The following is a 21600-nucleotide window of genomic DNA, read 5'->3' as shown; positions in this document are numbered from 1 at the left end:
TAACGAAAAGTCAACCCGGAATAACCTAGGATCCGCGACGCGACCCGGTTCGTTTCTTTCCCGGATTATTTGAAATTATTTTCCCAAAATATTTTGAACGCTCCTGCCTTTTCCAATAGCCATGGCTGTTTCTGAAAGGCTGTAAACTTTTCAAAAGCAGTGCCAGAAAATGGCTATAAATATGCCTTGATCCCAGAATCTTTCCTTAAGAAATTTTCTGAACTTCTTCTCCTTCTTCTGCACAAGTACATTCCAGTGTGATTTACAATCATTAAGTGATTCGCCGTTCACCAGCGTTTTTGGTACCGATACTCTGGTGAGTTAAATCGTTCTATCCTGGGAGGATAATATTACAACACCTCGGGTGCTTGAGGGGAATAATTTTCTTATGGACATATTGTGCATTCAGTGGGCTCAATTTTATTCCGAAATTTATTTTCAGATTATATTTTATTATTTCGAGATTCAGCTTTACTTCTGATTTTCTATTTTTGTTTTATATTACAAAAATATTACTGTTTCATTATATTATAGTATTACAGTTTGACTAACAGTGGGGTTTGAGGGGGATAGTGTGTATGCAGACCTTACCCCTACCTTGTGAAGGTAGAGACATTATTTTCGATAGACCATCGGCTCAAGAAAAAACGCCATAAAAAAAAAAGTAACAACAACAAGATAATAAAAAAATCGAAGTAGAAGAAACATCAGGTATTAATAGAAGGGTAGTAATAGAAATCTAAGAATATGGAAATACAAGAATAAGACTAATATACTATTGCTAAGGAAAGGAAATACGCTCAAGTACCTACTAACTTTCTACCCTAATTCTCCACCTCCACACCCCCTATTAATTCAAGAAAACATAATATAATTAGAGTACTAATATGGACTATTTAGTTATATAGTTTTGAACAATTCTCATGAAGTTAACTAATTTGAATTGAATTAAGTTTTAGATTCACTTTTTTTAAATATGATATCGGAGCCACAATCTTTAACGTTGGGTTTTTTAATATGGTATCGGAGCAAGCCACATATTGCAATAACTGGTTTATCTCATGATATGATGATTTGTTTTCAAACAAATGAGTTAGCCTTTTCCCTCACTTCACTATTTTTTCTACTCGCTCCGTTTTAATTTATGTGAACTAATTTTTTTTTTACTCCGCGTAAAAAAAATTATTTTTACCTTTATGTAATTATTTATAACCACATAAAATATTTATGCCTTATTTTACATTATAAGTTCAAAAGTCTTTTTTTTTTCTTTTTAAACTTTATACACAGTCAAATAATTAGGTTCACATAAATAAGGGGTGGAGTGTTTACTTAGCAGTTAGCACCAAATATGTTTTGCGGGGAAAAAGCAAATACAAATAGATACATAAATAATTAAAGAATACAACTTGGTACGATCCGTTGGTGCTCAGCTCCTAGCCTCCTACCTAGCTAAAGTCTCGAATATATTATAAGTAGCAGAAAAGTTTCATCGAAATTGGAGTTTAACATAAAAAGATTGATAGTTCAAAAGCTACAACTAAGAAAGCAGATGTTGGCGTTTCAAGCACAAAAGAAGTGGTATTTGGAAATAGAGAACATGTTCATCTTTTTGTTATTTCTTCATTTTTAAACTTTAAAATTTATATTAAATATATTAAATACAGTATAATGAATATTTATACTATATATGTAATATATATATTTTGTAATATATTATGTACCTTATTTTTAGGTTATTGATCTCATTCATTATTGATTGCTACGTGTAATTATTATCTTTTAAATATCGTGATAATGTAAAAATTTTGTTGTTGATTGTAAACTTTATATATTATGAATTTCTTGACGATTAATTTCTGCAGAGAGTTCCACTTTTGTTTTTAGTACGGTCAGTCACATGAATTCAATTGAATTAACTCCTTTTATTGTAAAGCATTCACTGACTCATTCTGTTCAGAGTAGTCTCTCTCTGGTCAAAGATAAAAAGATTCACCATGTCAAACTCGCAAGTATTGTTATCACCAAATGAAGACAAACAAATGCTATATCAAAATACGTAAACATATTCTGCAGCATCTTTTCTCTTGCAATGGAAGAAAGAGGTGGGCCAGGTCGAGACGGAGCTAGGATTTGATGTGTGTGGTTCTAAATTTTACAAATAAAACACTGCTTTCAGAGGGAATCAAACCCCTATCTTTCCCAAATGAACCCACAGCCCTTACCATTGAACCAAGACCCCTTTTGTTACTGGGTTCGGCAGTATATATTTATATAGATTTGATAAATATTTTAATACAAAATACAGGGTTCCGGAAAAAGTCACTAAGTTTGCCCGCATTCGCACCCACTACTGTAACTCCGCTCCTGGGCCAGGGGAAGAAACTTTTGAATTATTTTGCGTTTAAGTTGTATACATCGTCAATATAAGAGTTTTATATATTATGTTGTGTTTACCTTTTATAGCATATAACCATTTTATTTTTTAGTTTACTAATTTTGTATTTTTGGGAGACTTACTTGTAAATACACTTTGAGTAAATAGTATAAAAAAATCTTTACACAGTACATAAGACTTAAAACTCATTTAATAATGATCAGTGCAAATAGCTATAAGAAAATTATTTGTACAATTAAAATATGGATAAGAGTGATTAATGACAAATTAAGCTATTAAAGAAACAATCATTGGATAAATAGTTCGTGCATAACTCCACACTAATAACTTCGGCATTATAATCTCTTAAATTGTACGTAAATCAAACTTGTTATTACTCACTGGCTATTATCAAAGCTTATACTGTATCATTTTGCTCTCACCGTTTAAAATATTGAGTTGAATTAATTTAATTTAACTTTAAAAATTAATTAAATTGACTCTCAATAATTGAAATATGTCATATAAATTGAATCAGAAAAATTATTTGTATCCTAACAAAAAATATAAATTTTACTGACCAAAATTTACTCATTAATACTACCATTTCACTCAGCCGTGGTTGCATAAAATTATGTGCGCTACTTTTTTCTTGTTTAGACAAGCATAGACCCCACCCCACCCCTCTTCTTTCCCCACAACCCTCCTCGATGATGAACAAGAGGATATTTAATTAAGGAACTAACAATAGAATGTTTCTCTGTGTTTCTCTCTCTCACACACAAACCAAAGAACATAGCCTCTCACGTGTAGTAGTTTCTGTAGCTTAAGAAATTTATACAATTTGATTCGTACGGCCACTTGGCTTTTGTTACTTCATTTCCTTCTGGTTTTCAAGCCTTTATAAACCCCATTGAACCCTTTACCAATTTAGCCAATTTTTGAGAGAGAAAATCAATAGTAGGGTATTTCAGAAAACAAAAAAAGAGAGGAAAAATGGCTCTTGAAACTGTTGTTTTCCAACAAGATCCTTTCACTTATAGCCACAAAGATATTTACAATCTTGGTGGCTTTTTTCATGAATATAATTGGGATTCTTCTCATTCTTCAATAGCACAAAGCTATAATAACAACTCTTCATCTCCTGAAGTTTGCACCGGATTCTTGCCGGCTGAATATCCTCCGGTGGAGACTCCGGTTGTTTCCTGCCGGAGAAAAAGACGGCGCACTAAATGTTCTAAGAACAAGGAGGAAATAGAAAACCAAAGGATGACTCACATTGCTGTCGAAAGAAATCGCCGCCGGCAAATGAACGATTACCTCGCCGTTCTCCGATCATTGATGCCTCCTTCTTATGCTCAAAGGGTACTTTCTCTGTCTCTCTCTCTCTCTCTTTCTCACACACACACACACGCACGTAACGACATGCATTAATAGGCATGTTGGCATTTAACAAAAAATATTTAGCGTCACAATGATATTATTAGTATTATGAGTTTAATTTATATATACAGACAAAAATCAGGAAAAAAAAGGTTGATTATTTGCTATACTAGTTTAATTAAATTATATTGATACCATAAAATTTTTTACACTGTCGTATCTATTAAGTTACATCCTTATTTTACACATTTAGGTTATATGCATAAAAAATATAAAGAAATTTACAATTCTGATTATAGTACTTTTAATATATTTTTAGGTCACCATATTAGTCTTGCAGCTTGCTATAAGGAATTTTATATGTCAATTTTCCCAGTAAAAATTTATAGACTGACAGCATGCCCAGAAAGTTAGGGTTAAATTAACCCCTTTATTGTTATCGTTAATATCTTTACGATGAATATTGTTATTGTTGTTTTTACTATTTTTTAACATTTCCGAGCATATAGTGTCTTCATAGATCTGTAAGTAAATCTTTCTACTATACTATTCATGCATGTTTTATGTATAAATTTTAGCTTATAAGTTGTATTGTTTGGGTTGGTAACGGGTAGGATCGTCTTTAATTTAATTAAAAAGCAACGTCTAAATTGCCCTAAAGACTAGGAAACATCATCCAGCTTGGTAGTTAAAGTCAATTAAGTAGTAAAACATTATTATAAATCATTAGTACAATAATTTAACCTTTTTTTATTTATTAATGTGAACAGGGAGACCAAGCATCAATTGTTGGAGGCGCAATTAATTTTGTAAAAGAACTTGAACAACTCCTTCAATTCTTGGAAGCTCATAAACAAGAAGTTAAAAAGCAATCATCACCAAATAATGCTTCTCAACATCCCTTCTCTAAGTTCTTCACTTTTCCTCAATACGCAACCGCAAACAACCACCCGATGGCCACCGCCTACGACGGGGCAACGACGGAGGAGAGGCGGTCGGCGGTGGCGGACATCGAGGTGACAATGGTGGAAAGCCATGCTAATGTTAAGGTTTTGTCAAGGAGAAGACCAAAACAATTATTGAAGATTGTTAATTGGTTACAAGCTATGTGCTTTACAATTCTTCACCTCACTGTTTCAACAGCTGATCATACGGTTCTTTACTCATTCAGTGTCAAGGTTAGTATATACGCAATTTTATAAGATTATGGCGATGTGTTATGACTGATCACAAAATTTAAGATAAAAAGGGTTTTGACACATGGAACTTATGGTCTGAAATATGTCATGTCATTTATAAAATTATAAAACCATATTATGAAGGTAAAATGATAAGCAGAAATTCAAAGAGTTTCAAAATATAAAAATATGTTATTTTTTTCCTGATACGTATACAAGAGAGATTTTCATCAAACGGCACCCTTATAGAAGTTTGATACTGCATGAAAATAATAGTATACATCCTCAGTTCAACCATTATATGAAACTCAAAGTACTGTTTTTTTTTTTCCTTTTCTTGCTTCTTATTTTAGGCAATATATATTCTCATTATATTGGCCAAAAAGATTTGAGTGATAAGAAGCAAAATGAAGGGGATCTAACTATTTGTATTTACATGAGACAGGTGGAAGATAATTGTCAGCTAAATACAGTGAGTGAGATAGCAAGTGCTATACATGAAATGGTGGCCATGATAATTAAGGAGGAGGCTATGTCTTGTTGAGATGACCTGTCTCTTCTTCTTGTTCCCCACCCCCCCATGAAAAAACAAATATTAAAAAGAAAGAAGAGAAAATTAAAGCTATTTCTTCTCAAGATTGTATGTATAATTTCTTGTCATTATCAAATCATTGCTTTCTTTAGATTATTGAAGACATTATTTATTGTAGTACTTATGTACAAACTCCAACAAAATCCTCCTCTCCTAACGCCCACCAAACACTTGCCACATGGCCTGGTAACTTAGTTTTGAGAATGTTTGTTTGTTTTTTCCTACAATTATTTTCTATATAGGGACGTTCTGGGTGATTTTATATATGTGGGAACTTTCCTTACAATCTTTTACTCTTTGTTTGAAACGAAAAACTTATATATAATTATGCATTACATTATGAGGCGACTAGTCGTGATGATACCTAACTCTAACTCGTTATGTAAGTCAATTATTAACTAACCAATTTCAATAATATATAACTGATTCTAATATACTCTCCAAGAACTGATAGTACAAATCATGAACTTTTAAGATTAGAATTTACAAGGTTGGTATGAAATAAAATACATCATCTATTTGAAATATACATGAACAAATTTAAAATTCTAAAGTTACCATGAATAAGAAGCAGCAATGACTGGAACACAGGTACATCTTCAAATCCAGCTCCCATCGAACACAACAACATCAACAGCCAACATCTGCACGCAAGGTGCATAAGTGTAGTATGAGTACAATCGACCCCATGTACTCAATAAGTAACAAACCTAACCTTAGGTTGAAAGTAGTGACGAGCTTGTACCAAGGTCAAAGTCCAACTCCAATAACCAACAACAGTTCATAATAATATAAAGCAAGTAATAAAAGAAGTAACTCGAAGATAAAATGCTCAGCTTAAATCATGATTTCTGAAAATAGTTCTACCTTTCAAGTGTATCAGTGAAAACTCAAATCGTTTACCGAAGTTACCAAAAATATGAGTAAGTTTGAAAATAATAATTTTCCCAAAAATTTTTTAAATAATAAATAAAATGTTTCATTTCCTTTCCAGATAGCCAGTGGAAAATGTATCACTATGCCCATATGCCAATATGTGTGAGAAGTCATGAATGACGTGATACCGTACAACATGAGAAAAATACATGTCTGTGTCTGTATGTCATGTGTGCATATCAATGCAATGTATCTCAGTGATAAAATCATATGCATACTCTCAGAGTATCAATTCACTCAGTCCTCACAGTCACTCAATCCTCACAGTCACTCAATCCTCACAATCGCTCGACACTCGCACTCAGTAGGTACCTGCGCTCACTGGGGGTGTGTACAGACTCCGGAGGGGATCCTTCAGCCCAAACACTATAACAAGCTAATCATGGCATAAATCAGTCAACTATGTTGCGGCGTGCAACCCGATCCCATAAATAATAATATATATAAATCTAATATGGCCTGCTGCGGCATGCAGCCCGATCCTATCATCATCCTCACAACCAAGCCATCGGTCTCACTCAGTCATCAATCTCTCCAGTCTCTCGGGCTCACAATGCCATGAAAATTACCCCAAAATGATGATATGATGAATCATTAAATAGCAACATAGACTGAGAGATGATATGAAATGAATGAACATGACTGGGTATGAAGTTATAATTTAAACAAATAATTTGACAAAAGAAATGACCTCAGTGGGTCCCAATAAGGCAATAATACCAATATTTGCCTAAGCATGATTTCTAACACGAGTCACAACTCAGTTTCTCTTAACACATAAAAATACATGGAGAAATAATAGTTAATTGACTATAAAGCTCTACGCAATCAATCGAGTCTCAATTTCTACGGTGCACGCTCATACGCCCGTCACCTAGCATGTGCGTCACCTCCAAACAATTTACATAATACGTATAATTAGGGTTCATACCCTCAGCTCCAAGATTAGAGATGTTACTTACCTCGAACAAAACGAATCCAATGTCGGGCAAGTTAAACAATGCTCCAAAAATTTCATTATGCGTGTATCAACTTCTGAACAGCTCGAATTTAGTCACAATAAATTTAATTTAGTCCACACAAATTATAGAAATTAATTTTATATTAAAATACTAATTTTTCCATAAAATCCGAAATTACACCACAAAATCGCATGTGGGGCCCACGTCTCGGAATCCGACGAAAATTATAAAATCCGATAACGCATCCAATTATAAGTTCAACCATACTAATTTTACTCAAATCTAACATCAACTCGACCCTCAAATCTTCAAATTAAATCAAGAGGGTTTTCATAATTTTCCAAGTTAATTCATCAATTAAATGTTAAAAACAACCATGGATTCAGGTAATTTAACCAATATTGAGTTAAGAACACTAACCCTCTTGATTTCTCTAAAAATCTCCCAAATATCACCTCTATCCGAGCTCTAAATCGGTAAAAATAAAAATGGGACGAAGTCCCATTTTCAGAACTTAAACATTCTGTCTAGTGATTTGCTCTACGCGATCGCGGACCTGTCCACGCGATCGCGAAGCACAATTCTTCCATTGTCCAAATTAACTCTACGCGATCGCGAAGCTCAAACTCATAGGCCTACGCGATCGCGGACTCGTCCACGCGATCGTGAAGCATAAAACGCTTGACCTCCACTTCTGCTCCACTTACTCTACGCGAACACGACCTTCTTCACGCATTCGCGAATATCAGACTCCCATAGCTACGCGATCGCGGTCCTCTTTATGCGATCGCGAAGAACAAAATCGCCACTGCCTCAACAAGCCTACGCGATCGCGGTTGCCTTCACGCGATCGCATAGAACAATTTCACCTCTGCCCAAACAAGCCTATGCGATCGCGGACCTTCTCACGTGATCGCATAGAAGGAAACCAGTGACAGAAAATCAACATTCTTCAGCTGAAATGCAAAGTCCAAAATTGATCCGTTAGCCGTCCGAAACTCACCCGAGGCCCCAGAGACCTCAACCAAATATATCAACAAGTCCTAAAATATCATACGAACTTAGTCGAAACCTCAAATCACATCAAATGACGTCAAAAATACAAATTGCACCCGAATTCAAGCCTAATGAACTTTAAAATTTCCAAATTTTACAAACAACATGGAAACTTATCAAATCACGTCCGATTGACAGACCTATTCAAATTTCCAGAATCGGATTCCGACCTCGATATCAAAAGTCAACCCCCCGGTCAAACTTCCCAAAAATTGAACTTTCGCCATTTCAAGCCTAATTCCACTACGCACCTCCAAATAATTTTTCGGGCACGCTCCTAAGTCCAAAATTATCATACAGAGCTAGAGGAATCATAAAAATTCAAATCCGAGGTCGTTTACACATAAGTTCACATCCGATCAATTTTTCTAACTTATATTTTAAATTATGAGACTAAATATCTCATTTCACTCCGAATTCCTTTCGGACCCGAACCAACTAACCCGATAAGTCATAAAATAGTTGTAAAGCATAAATTGAGCAATAAATGAGAAACATGGCTGAAATACTCAAAACGATCGGCCGAGTCATTACAATATATTTTTTGCATTCAACCAAAATCTTCTTTGCATGTAGGATGTCACTACTAATATATTACTATTTTTTAAGACTTATACATGTATATATTGAGTTTTTACTGAGCTGTTCGAGTGCTGCTGACCTCTCTTATTACACCATAGGCTTGCCTCTAATTACATACTATGTAAGTATATATGTAATATTACTTTTTAAATGGTAAGTATTATTAGGATCAGTTATGCTTATGCATTACCTCAACTACTACGTTAAGTACATGCCATCTTCTACAAATATAAGTATTGGATAATTATGCGGCCGCTAAAGCCTATACAGATAAAGAAGAAATCATTTAACGTGTTACGGCTTAATCTAATATAAAGAGATCACCTTGATTTTTTGCTCTATTGAGATTTAAATTCTGGTCTTAAATAATCTTCACCACTTCCAAACACGATTAAATTTGTAAATTGATTGACCAAAAATGACAATAACAACAACCCAGTAAAATCTTACTAATGGGGTCTGGGGAGGGTAGTGTGTACGCAGACCTTACCCCTACCCCAAAGGAGTAGATAGACTGTTTCTGAAAGACCCTCGGCTCAAGAAAACAAAAAGACAAAAGGACAAAAGGAGACAATATTAGTATCACCACAACAATCATAGGAAAAATAGGTACACCATGAAATGTAGAAGAAAGATGCAAAGCAAAAGCGATAGCTAGTAAATAGGACATGTACTAAAAAGCGAAGTAGTAAAACACAACATTGTCACTAGCTATCTTAGACAAAAATCCTACCTAGCTAGTCCCACAATGGTACGAAGTAAGTCAAGACTCAACTACATCCTAAGCTACAACTCTAATACTCGACCTCCACATCTTCCTATCAAGTGTCATATCCTCGGAAATATGGAGCCTCGCCATATCCTGTCTAATCACCTTTCCCCAATACTTCTTAGGCCGTCATCTACCTCTTCTCGTGCCCTCCACAACTAGCTGCTTACACCTCCGTACCGGAGCATCTGGGCTTCTCCTTTGTACATGTCCGAACCATCTAAGTCTCGCTTCTCGCATCTTGTCATTAATGGGAGCCACGTGCACCTTCTCCCGAATAATATTATTCCTAATCTTATCTATCCTAGTGTGCCCGCACATCCACCTCAACATCCTCATTTCTGCTACTTTCATCTTCTGGATATGTGAGTTCTTAATGGGCCAACACTCAGCCCCATACAATATGGCCGGTCTAACCGCTGCTTTGTAGAACTTACCTTTGAGTATTAGTGGCACTCTCTTGTCACACCGGACTTCAGATTTCATCCATCCTACCCCAATACGGTGCTTGATATCCTCGTCGATCTCCCATCCCCCCTGGATAACCGAACCAAGGTACTTGAAGCTGCCTCTACTCGGGATGACCTGTGATTCAAGCCTCACATTCACGCCCATTTCCCCTGGCTCAACGCTGAATTTACACTCCAGGTATTCCGTATTCATCCTACTCAGCTTGAAACCCTTAGACTCAGGAGCCTGTCTCCAAACCTCTAGCCTCTCGTTAACACCGGCTTACGACTCATCAATCAGAACTATGTCATCAGCGAATAGCATGCACCATGGAACCTCCCCTTGTATATGATGTGTTAACGCGTCGATCACCAGGGCGAATAAGAACAGACTAAGCGTAGAACTTTGGTGTAACCCTATTACAACCGAAAAATGCTCAGAGTCCCCTCCTACTGTCCTAACCCGAGTCTTAGCCCCATTATACAAGTCCATAATCGCCATAATGTTGGGAACCGACACACCTTTTGCCTCCAGGTATCTCCAGAGAACTTCTCTAGGAACCTTGTAATGCGCTTTCTCTAGGTCAATAAAGACCATGTGCAGATCCTTCTTCCTCTCTCTGTACAGTTCCACCAACCTCCTAACATGGTGTATAGCTTCTGTAGTCGAACGATCCGGCATGAACCCGAACGCTTGTCGGATACAGACACTGTCATCCTCACCCTCACTTCAACCACCCTATCTCACACTTTTATGGTATGACTAAGTAATTTGATACCCCTATAATTGTTATAACTCTTGATATAATTTTTGTTATTATACAATAGGACCACCGTACTCTACCTCCACTCATCAGGCATTCCCTTTGCCTTAAAAATAATATTAAACAACCTAGTCAACCACTCCAAACCTGCTCTCCCCACACACTTTCAAAATTCCACCGGAATCTCGTCTGGCCCGGTCGCTCTGCCCCCACTCATCTTACGCATAGCTCCCACGACATCATCAACCTCGATACGCCTGCAGTACCCAAAGTCACGATGGCTCTCGGAATGCTCCAATTCGCCTAGCACAATATTCTGATCCCCTTCTTCATTCAGAAGTTTATGAAAGTAAGTCTGCTATCTCCTCTTAATCTGGGCATCTTCCATTAATACTATACCATCTTCGTCCTTGATGCATCTCACTTGGTCCAAATCCCAAGCCTTCCTCTCTCTCAACTTGGCCAGCCGGAATAACTTCTTCTCCCCGCCTTTTTCCCCAGTTCCTCGTACATACGACCATAAGCCGCAGTCTTAGCCTTTGTGACCGCCAGCTTAGCCTCCTTCCTAGCTGTCTTATACCTCTCCATACATGCTCGCCTCTCCTCATCATCTATGCTCTCCACTAACTTCAGGTACGTCGCCTTCTTAGCTTCCACTTTACCTTGAACCACTTCATTCCACCACCAGTCTCCTTTGTGCCCACCAGAGACGCCCGTCGAGACTCCTAACACCTCTCTCGCAGCCTCCCTAATATAGTCTGCTGTCGCTGACCACATAGTGCTCGCGTCACCACTGCTCCTCCAAGCTCCCATACCCGACAACTGCCCCTCCAACTCTTGGGCTTTATCCTTAGTTAAGGTTCCCCACCTGATTTTCGGACTTCCTCGAGTAGACCTTTTCCTCCTCTTTAACATAATACCAACGTCCATCACCAAGAGCCTTTGTTGCGTCGCGAGTATCTCATCCGGAATCACCTTGCAATCCTTGCACAGTTCTCTGTCACCTCTCTTGAGGAGGAGATAGTCAATTTGAGTCTTCGCCACCGTATTTTGAAAAGTAACCAAATGCCTCTCCCTCTTTGGAAAGATAGAGTTCGCAATCACCAACCCAAAAGTCTTAGCGAAGTCCAACAGCGATGTACCTGCTCCGTTCCTCTCCCCAAAACCGAAGCCTCCATGCACCTCGCCATAACCACATGCAGTCGACCCAATATTCCCATTGAAATCCCCTCCTATAAATAGTTTCTCGGTAGGCAGAACCTGACGCACAATCTCATCTAACCCCTCCCAGAAGCGTCGTTTAACCTCCTCATCTAGGCCCACATTCATATCAAATTGATTGACAAATAATAGCACACCAAATTCATATTAAACTTAGACAAAACCCGTCGTCAATATTCCCAGTAAAAATAAAAAGATACTATTTAAACAGAATCATTAACTACAAATTTAATGTTTGCCATAAAGAATAATTACCTTATAAGTTACTGCACGAGACTTGCTCTTTTCTAAAGTAAGGTAGAAATGGGTATCCAAAGACACAGACCAAAAACAAACACAAGTTTTAATTAGCCGATAAAGAAAATTAGAACTGTATAAATTTCTTGTTTTATTATCTACTAATGACTCAGTTTCACATAAATAAAGTTGGGTTCCTTACTTTTTCTTGTATCGAAATGTTCCAAAAGCTTTATGATAAACAGTTTCTGGATAGTTCTTTAGATAGATATGTTAGTCAAAAGTTAATTTACTTTTGGCATAAATCATCTCTTCCTTTTTACCCTATCACCATCTGCTAAAAGCTGGACAATGAAACAACACATACATTTCTTTCTTAGCTCCAATAATAGCAATTTGGAATGTTTTCTTAGCGCATGCCGAGCATAGTTCTACTGTTGATCTCATGTTAATTTCACATGTTATCATTAAACTTTATTTATTATAATAGTAAAATCACAATATTATTTTTCTCACATTGAAATAATTGAACTTTAGCTATTGTAGTAAAATAACTTTATTTTACCCAACTACAATGACACAGAGGGTGCTTGGCTAAGCTTATAAGTTAGTCAAACCGACTTATAAATAATTTTTTGGCTTATCTACGCGTTTGGTAAACACCCAAAGCGCTTATAAGCCAAGAGCTTATAAGTTAAAATCAGTCATTAAGTCATAAGTTGGATAAACACTTTTAGTTTGACCAATACTTTTACTAGTTTATCCTTAATAATATTTTCTAAAATGACTCCCAACTTACTAGTTTTCTACTTTTCCTAAAATAGATTTCCTGGCCTTCTCTTCATTTCATATTCATTGTTAATTCTTTTTTTTACAAAGAAATCTTTTAATTTATAATCTTTTTAAAAAAAGTTTGAAGAGTATTTTAGTCATTTTAACAAAAGAATAGATTATCAGCACTTTTTATCAAATACATCAACTGCTTATTATCAGTTTCAGCACTTTTATCCAAATACGTAAATGCTTATTTTAAAAATCAACTTCAACACTTAAAAAAGCTTTTCAACACTTTAAGTTTATCAGCTATTTACAATCAGCTAATCCAAACGGGCTCATAATCTGTCATCAAGGTAGCTTTACTGCTAGGGGTCGTTTGGTAGGATGTATTAGAAAAAAATAATATATGTATTAGCTTTGGTATTAATCTCTTGTTTAATAGTATTTTCCAACCTATGTATGACTAATAATGTATTAGTTATACCCACATTTGGTATTATCTTATGTATAAGTATAACTAATACATAGCAAACCATGACATTAGTAATACCATGATTTTAATACATGGATAAGCATGTACACCCCCTTACGCAAATGCATGTTATTTTTATACACCAAACCAAACAATGGATAAGAAATAATCTCAGCATAACTAATCCGGTATTATTAATCCCTGCATTATTACTAATACCATATTCAATATTATACTTATACACCATACCAAACGACCCCTGTAGTATATAACGTTTTGTAACCGTATTGTTATAATAAATAAAGTTTATTAGTTACTTTAGTATGACCAACTAATTGCACTACTATCCAATATCTAGGTACCCAACTCGATAGCGTTTCTCTACTTAGTTGAGCAATTTGTAGCTAGCTAGTCTTTCTTAATCGACATTTCCATAACTTGGGCAAAATCCAAATCATTATACTTATTGACTCAACTTCATTTTTATTGGCCCCTAAAAAAATTTCCCCTTTCCCTTATCTATATCAGGAGGATACAATAGTGAGCATTATTTATTGTGAACCTTCTCATCATATAATTTGTCGTTCGTGTCAATTTTATTCCGAAAAGAACATCTTAGCCAATTTCGAGGAAAGTTCAAAGATATGACAAATTTGTTTTTTTAATCACTGGATGTTCTATATCTGTTTTGGAGCCCCAATAAATCTAGATTTGTGCCGCGTAAATGAAAAAATATTCCCTACTATAATTTTTTCCTTTTCCAAAATTCAAACCTGCAACGACATCTGATTAAAAATAAAAGATGTTATCTATCGTACTGCAACCGTTGGTTGTAATAAGGTTGTTACTGTATAAATATTAGGAATAAGAATGAGAAAAGAAATATGGAGCAAATGATGGAATTTAAGAACAAAATAAAAACAAAAGGAACGGACAAAATGTTCGACAGTGTAATATGTTATTCTAGGCCAACATTCAATTTATTTACGTCGCTTAATTCTGCTGTCCAACTTCTAGTGATTTATTTTATTTGATTAGTTTAACAAAAGGTAAAAGTTATATACACAAATAGTATATATGCAATGACGAAGTCAAAAGTTTCATTTAGGATGTTTAAACTTGAAATAAGTAAAAATAATTCTCAATAAAGGGTGTTCAATATATGTTATATATCATTAAAAATCTAATATTTTACCTATATATACAACGTAATTTTTCGACGAAGGATGATCAGTTGACCACCCTTAGGGCTATGTACCTTCGCCCTGTATATATGTATATAATTGTATTATCGGTGTAGTATAAGTTTAAGCATTTAACATGTGACAATAGACTAGTATTGTTTTTATCAAATTATCAGTTACTATTAATCATAGAGGTAAGAGGTGTATATATAACTGTTAAGCTTTTTCCTCAACAGTATAATTTGTAGATGAGATATTCATTCAAAAATTTCCTTCCAACATTTTTTAGTTAGGCAAGGTATAAATTTGAAAATTAAAGAATATTCCACCAGTACATATTCTGGAGACCAAGTACCTGATTGCCTTTAAAGTTGAAAAAATCCATCAAACAAGCAACTCCTTTCTTTCTAGCATATGCTTATTACAAAACTGACTTTCTTTTTCTTCTAAAATTGTTGGGCCTATCAAAATTATTTCGCAGATCTCTGCCACCAAAATTTTCCTGAATAATTTTATTTTAAATATATAGGGGGCATCATTTCCTTTATCTTTTCCAAGTTATATTATTACACACTACACCAAATCAAAAGACAGCAGCAGTTTGAAATTAACTGGAAATATATCCAGTAAAATTGGTAAAGGTGGCCATTGAAATTAACGTACCATATTGTACTTGGAAGAAAAAGAAAGAAAAGAAGAAGGAAAGATTTGCTATGGTCCAGCAATATAATTGGAAAGAAACTAGATATGTGTAACTGAATAAATAAACAAAAGTAGTTCAATGTAAATCAGATGTACTTTTTTTCTTTGCTTTTTCTCTAGTTGAATCTTTTGAGCAACGACATTTGCTAAAAGACATGTTATAAAAGAGCCTTGAGGTGAAATCTCTCTGGACATTGCAATTATTGGTTTATGAGAAAGTTCACTAAAAAAAATTGAATATTCAAACTATGATTTTGTCAGCCTTTTTACACATCAAAAGATAGGGTAATTTGGCTATCAAAAGCGAATGACGACACCAATTAACGTAATTGAAAAAGGAGCATATGTAAAAAATCTCAGCTATATTCCTAGGCGGATTTAAGATTTTTATAACATGGGTACACCACTAAAGAAAAAAAAAGTATTAAGTAGGAATTATGTTAGAATATACTATAAACCATGCGTATTGTTATAGTATTCTTTATGGAACAATTGTTTGTTTATTTATTCAATTTAATAAAATTTTATTTTAATAGATCATGTATTTGTCTATGTGTCCTTTGCTTATATAATAGCTGATTTAGTGTATATAGTTTAGCTTATACATAGAAGATTAAATCATCGGTTCTTATAAGTCATAAGTTTATGTTCACGACCTAATGAGGGAATTGGACAAACCATCAGAATGGTTGTAGTACAAGATTAAATATAATTTCTCTTGATTATGGGAATGGTTTAATTTCGACTTCTTGTGCTAGTATATTTTGTATGTGTTGAACGGATCAAGTAGAGATAAGTTGTCACGCCCCGAGCCTGGGGGGAGGGGGAGACTGGCACCCGGTGCCTCATCTATCATTGCGTACCAACTTGCGACTAAGGGGCTCTAAACATATAATGTCATACTTTGGCCATGGGCCACATTGCAAGATAATTTGCGAAGCAAAATATAAAACTGAATGAAAATCAACGGTGACTAAACATCAATATAAAGTTGGGCCGTCAAGGCCGTCATAACTACTGCAGCAGACAAACCAACAAAATATACATACAAGGCCTACAAGCCCAACATACTACACTAACTGACAGGTTATGTCTACAAGCCTCTATTGTTGGATGTACCGTGATCGGAACATGGCCCCGACCTACCCATAACCTATGTACATATATACACAAGATGTACACAAAACTTCTAGACTCGGCAACTCCGAAGTACGTGGAGCTTATCGATAAAGCTGAACTCGGGCAACACTTACTGAGGAGGTCTTCCCGTCTGTCTGTCTGAACCTGCATGCATTAAATACAACGTCTCTAGAGAAAGGGACGTCAGTACGAAATAATGAACCGAGTATGCAAGACAATAAAATAACTGAAAGCTGAAATTGAACTAATAATATAATAACTGAAAGTAACTGGGAGTCAAAGATGATCTGGAGATATACTTACCTGCTGATACTGACTCAACTCTCTCAATATAGTAAGTAAAATAAGTGTCCGGTCCTATAAGGCTCGGAACGTGTAACTGCTCCGCCGTAGTAGGCTCGCTCATAGGCGATCGGCTATACTAGGCTCTGTATCTCGGCCATTCTAGGCTCGCTTATAGGCGCCCGACCACAGTAGGCTCGGTATATAACTTACCATCTGATCAGAGGTTGCCCAATAGGGGCTTTCCCATCGATTATAGCTCGATGGTAATGAAAGTACTGTAATACCGTATATATAGGCTCTCTGCTATCTTGACTGGAAGAAGACAATACTCAATTAAATATAAAGTCCCGATAAGGAGAATACTGTAATTTATAAGACTAGGATAATGCATATAAATTCGGGAGTATGAACTTCTCTTTATGCCTCGTTATCAAACACATGTAATTATGAGATCATGCCAACATGAAGGAAGGGCTTAGCCTTAACATACATGGAGTAGGAAAAAAATTCGTATGATATTCTTGCTCGAATTCTTGTTTAAGCAGAAATGTCACGTTACTAAGTTGCCTACCATTTTTTCAGGAATTTGTGATGTATAGAAGGCTAAACCAGCATCTTCTGATTCTCTTTTCATGCGTTATAGAATTCAAAGAGCATTTGGATTTGACGTGAAATACGTTAGAATTTTCATATTGGAATTACGGAAAGGTTAGTCTAAAGTGATGACCTAGGCACCAACCCCTCTTAGACGTGCCATCTTGCAAATTTTAATTCAAGAGTCACTAATAGACCATATGTTGCTGCCATGTGGGGAAATTTAGACTTATCCAAAATTAGCCACTTAATTTCTTAATTAATTTGTCAATCCCCCGTTAACCAATAATTATCCAATTATCCACATAATTAGGAATTATCTCAGATTACTTAAAATACTACTCACTTTTAACACACTTTGCACACCTTACTATTATGGTCATGTGGTACCTTATATGATACTAGTCCATAAATACGGGGTATTGTAGCTTGGACCGTATTTTATCTCAAAATGTCAAACTTTGACGAAAATTTATTTTCTTTGATTTGCTTACACTCTCACCTTCACGAATTTACTCATCACTTGTTTGAAGTAGCATAATGCTTATAATCTCCAAATAATCTCATTCCCGAACTTACGTCGATTAACTTACGACGAAACTTTGACGTACGAAAATGCGGGATGTGACATCTCATTTCCGAACTTATATCAATTTACTTATGGCGTACTTTCACGTATGAAAATATGGGGTATAACATCATCCCCCTCTTTAGAACATTCGTCCTCGAATGTTTACTCTTAGAGACTTTGGAAAAATTTTACCAGAGTCTCCTCCGTACACTAGACTAAAACCAACCTGTATGCAGCCAGAAAACATACTATACATGCCACATATGGCCAATGTCTATAAATAGCAACACTTGGCCTCACACAGCTATCCATTATAAATTCTGAAAGTAAAAAATAAGAGCTTACCTGATGACCTACTGGCCTTAATAGAGTTGTGCTGAGGTATCCCACCTCGAGCCATATCTTCAGTTTGAAATAGGTGGGGGTATTTAGACTTTATTTCTTCCTCTGCTTCCCACGCCATCTCTTCCACATTCTTGCTTCTCCATAAAACCTTCACGGAGGCTACCTCCTTATTTCGTAGCTTATTGATTTGTCGGTCTAGGATGTCAACTGTAATTTTCTCGTATAAAAAGTCCTCTATAATCTGTACATCATCCGTGGGCACCACTCGGGTAGGATCGCTAATGCACTTCCGTAATATAGATACGTGAAAAAACAGATGGACAAACTCCAATTCTGATGCCAATTCTAACTCATAAGCTACTTGGACCACTCTCCGATTGATCCTATAAGGCCCAATATACCGTGGGCTAAGCTTGCCTTTCTTTCCAAATCTCATCATGCCCTTCATAGGTGACACCTTTAAGAATACCCAGTCATTAACCCCGTCGCTGCACGTCAGAATATGACTTCTGACAACTCTGGGCTGTCAAGAGTCGCTCCAGGATAAGCTTTACTTTCTCTATGGCTTGTTGAACTAGGTCTGGCCCATGTAACCCAGATTCTCCAACATCAAACCACCCTATAAGAGATCTGCACTTACATCCATACAACGCCTTGTACGGATCCATCTGGATACTGGAATGGTAACTATTATTATATGCAAACTTGATAAGAGGTAAATGTTCATCCCAACTTCTTTTAAAATCTAACACACATGCTCGTAACATATCCTCGAGCGTCTGAATTGTGCGCTCAGCTTGTCCATCAGTCTGTGGATGAAAAGCTGTGTTGAGATTCACCTGACTCCAGAGACCTTTCTGAAATGACCTCCAAAAATGTGCTGTAAACTGGGCCCCACGGTCAGATATAATAGATACCGGTACTCTGTGTAGCCGCACTATCTCCTTAATATATAACTTTGCATAGTCTTCTATTGTATTTGTAGATCTGACCAGTAGGAAATGAGCTGATTTCGTGAGCCTATCAACTATCACCCATATGGAATCGAACTTACGATGAGAACGAGGTAAACCCATGATAAAGTCTATGTTTATCGCCTCCCATTTCCACGTCGGGATCTCTATAGTCTGCATTAGCCCTCCGGGCTTCTCGTGCTCTACCTTCACCTGCTGGCAATTAGGACACTGAGCAACATACTCAGCAATGTTCTTCTTCATATCATTCCACCAGTACACATCCTTAATGTCATGATACATCTTCGTCGACCCAGGATGAATGGAGTACCACGAATAATGTGCCTCTGACATAATCCTATCCCTAGCACTGCTACATCTGGAACACACAGACGACCCCTATATCTGAGAACCCCATCTCCCTTGAGCTCTAATAACATCTTCTTCTGTTGCAGAACTCGCTCTCTCAACTTGACCAACTCTGGGTCCTTGTACTGCCTCTCCTTTACTTCAGCTATGAGAGAAGTTTTTGCAGTATTTTGGAGTACAACTCCACCATTACCAGAATCAACTAACTGAACCCCCAAATAAGCCAATTGATGAATCTCTCTAGTTAATTTTCTTTTCTCGGCCTCTACATGTTCTAAGCTACCCATAGATCGGCGACTTAAGGCATCTGCTACAACATTAGCTTTCCCTGGGTGGTAGAGAATGTGAACATCGTAATCTTTCAATAACTCAAGCCATCGCCTCTGTCTCAAATTCAACTCTTTTTGATTGAAGATATATTGCAGGCTTTTATGATCTGTGAATACATCAACATGAACACCATATAAATAATGTCGCCATATCTTAAGTGCATGGACAACCGCAGCTAACTCGAGGTCGTGGGTTGGATAATTCCTCTCGTGCTTCCTTAACTGCCTTAAAGCATACGCAATTACCTTCCCATGTTGCATCAGGACACACCCTAAACCAATACCTGAGGCATCACAATACATAGCATAACCATCTGGACTCTCAAAGTGCTAGAACTGGCGCTGAGGTCAAATTGTTCTTAAGCTCTTGGAAACTCTGCTCGCAAGCCTCTGTCCACTGAAACTTAGTTGCTTTCTGCGTCAACTTTGTCAATGGTGCCGAAAGGGAAGAAAAACCCTCTACGAACCTCTGGTAGTATCCTGCTAAGCCTAGAAAGCTACGAACCTCTGTCGGAGTGGTAGGTTTAGGCCAGGATTTCACAGCCCCAATCTTCTGAGTGTCTACCTTTATACCTTCATCGGATACAATGTGCCCCAAGAATGCTACAGACTTCAACCAGAACTCACATTTAGAAAACTTAGCATACAATTTACTATCACGGAGGGTTTGGAGTACCGCTCACAGGTGGTCCGCATGCTCATCCTCTGAACGTGAATAAACCAAAATATCATTAATAAATACTATCACGAACATATCTAAAAATGGCCGGAATAGGCTATTCATCAAGTCTATAAATACGACAGGTGCATTCGTCAACCGAAGGACATGACAAGGAACTCAGAGTGGACATATCGGGTCCTGAAGGCTGTCTTGGGAATATCTTTCTCTCGAACTATGACATGGTGGTACCCCGACCTCAAATCTATCTTTGAAAAGCATCTAGCTCCCTACAACTGATCAAACAAGTCATCTATCCTTGAAAGTGGATATTTATTCTTAATAGTTACCTTGTTCAATTGCCTATAATTGATACACATCCTCAACGAGCCATCTTTTTTCCATACAAATAGTACCGGTGCACCCCAAGGTGAGGTACTGAGACTGATAAAACCTTTCTCCAGCAAATCTTTTAACTGCTCCTTCAACTCCTTCAATTCGGCAGGTGCCATTCTATGCGGAGGATGGATATTAGTTGAGTTCCCGGAAGCAAATCGATGCCAAAATCAATCTCTCGCTCTGGAGGTACACTTGGAAGTTCATCTGGAAATACATCCGCGTACTCTTTGACTACTGGAATAGACTGAAGTGTAGGTATCTCAGCATCTGCATCTCTAACTTGCACAATATGATAAATGCACCCTTTTGCGATTAT

General features: G+C 36.6%; 2 protein-coding genes across 2 annotated transcripts; one reads left to right on the top strand and one right to left on the bottom strand.

Moving 5' to 3' along the window:
• The first annotated feature begins 3130 nt into the window (after positions 1 to 3130).
• LOC104116255 (transcription factor bHLH96-like) lies at positions 3131 to 5794 on the top strand. Its single transcript, XM_009627073.4, has 3 exons — positions 3131 to 3742; positions 4531 to 4938; positions 5384 to 5794. The coding sequence occupies exons 1-3, from the start codon at positions 3374 to 3376 to the stop codon at positions 5480 to 5482; spliced, it is 876 nt and encodes a 291-aa protein (XP_009625368.1). The 5' UTR covers positions 3131 to 3373; the 3' UTR covers positions 5483 to 5794.
• Positions 5795 to 19789: 13995 nt separating this feature from the next.
• Positions 19790 to 21397, bottom strand: LOC138893152 (uncharacterized). Its single transcript, XM_070176924.1, has 2 exons — positions 21340 to 21397; positions 19790 to 20226 (listed from the first exon to the last, which is right to left on the bottom strand). Exons 1-2 carry the CDS (start codon positions 21395 to 21397, stop codon positions 19790 to 19792), a joined length of 495 nt encoding a protein of 164 aa, XP_070033025.1.
• Between the last annotated feature and the right edge of the window lie 203 nt (positions 21398 to 21600).

Source organism: Nicotiana tomentosiformis, chromosome 5, assembly GCF_000390325.3.
Source record: "Nicotiana tomentosiformis chromosome 5, ASM39032v3, whole genome shotgun sequence".
NCBI lineage: Eukaryota > Viridiplantae > Streptophyta > Magnoliopsida > Solanales > Solanaceae > Nicotiana > Nicotiana tomentosiformis.
Note: the sequence above shows the minus strand (reverse complement) of the source record. Positions and strands in the feature narration are given on the sequence as shown.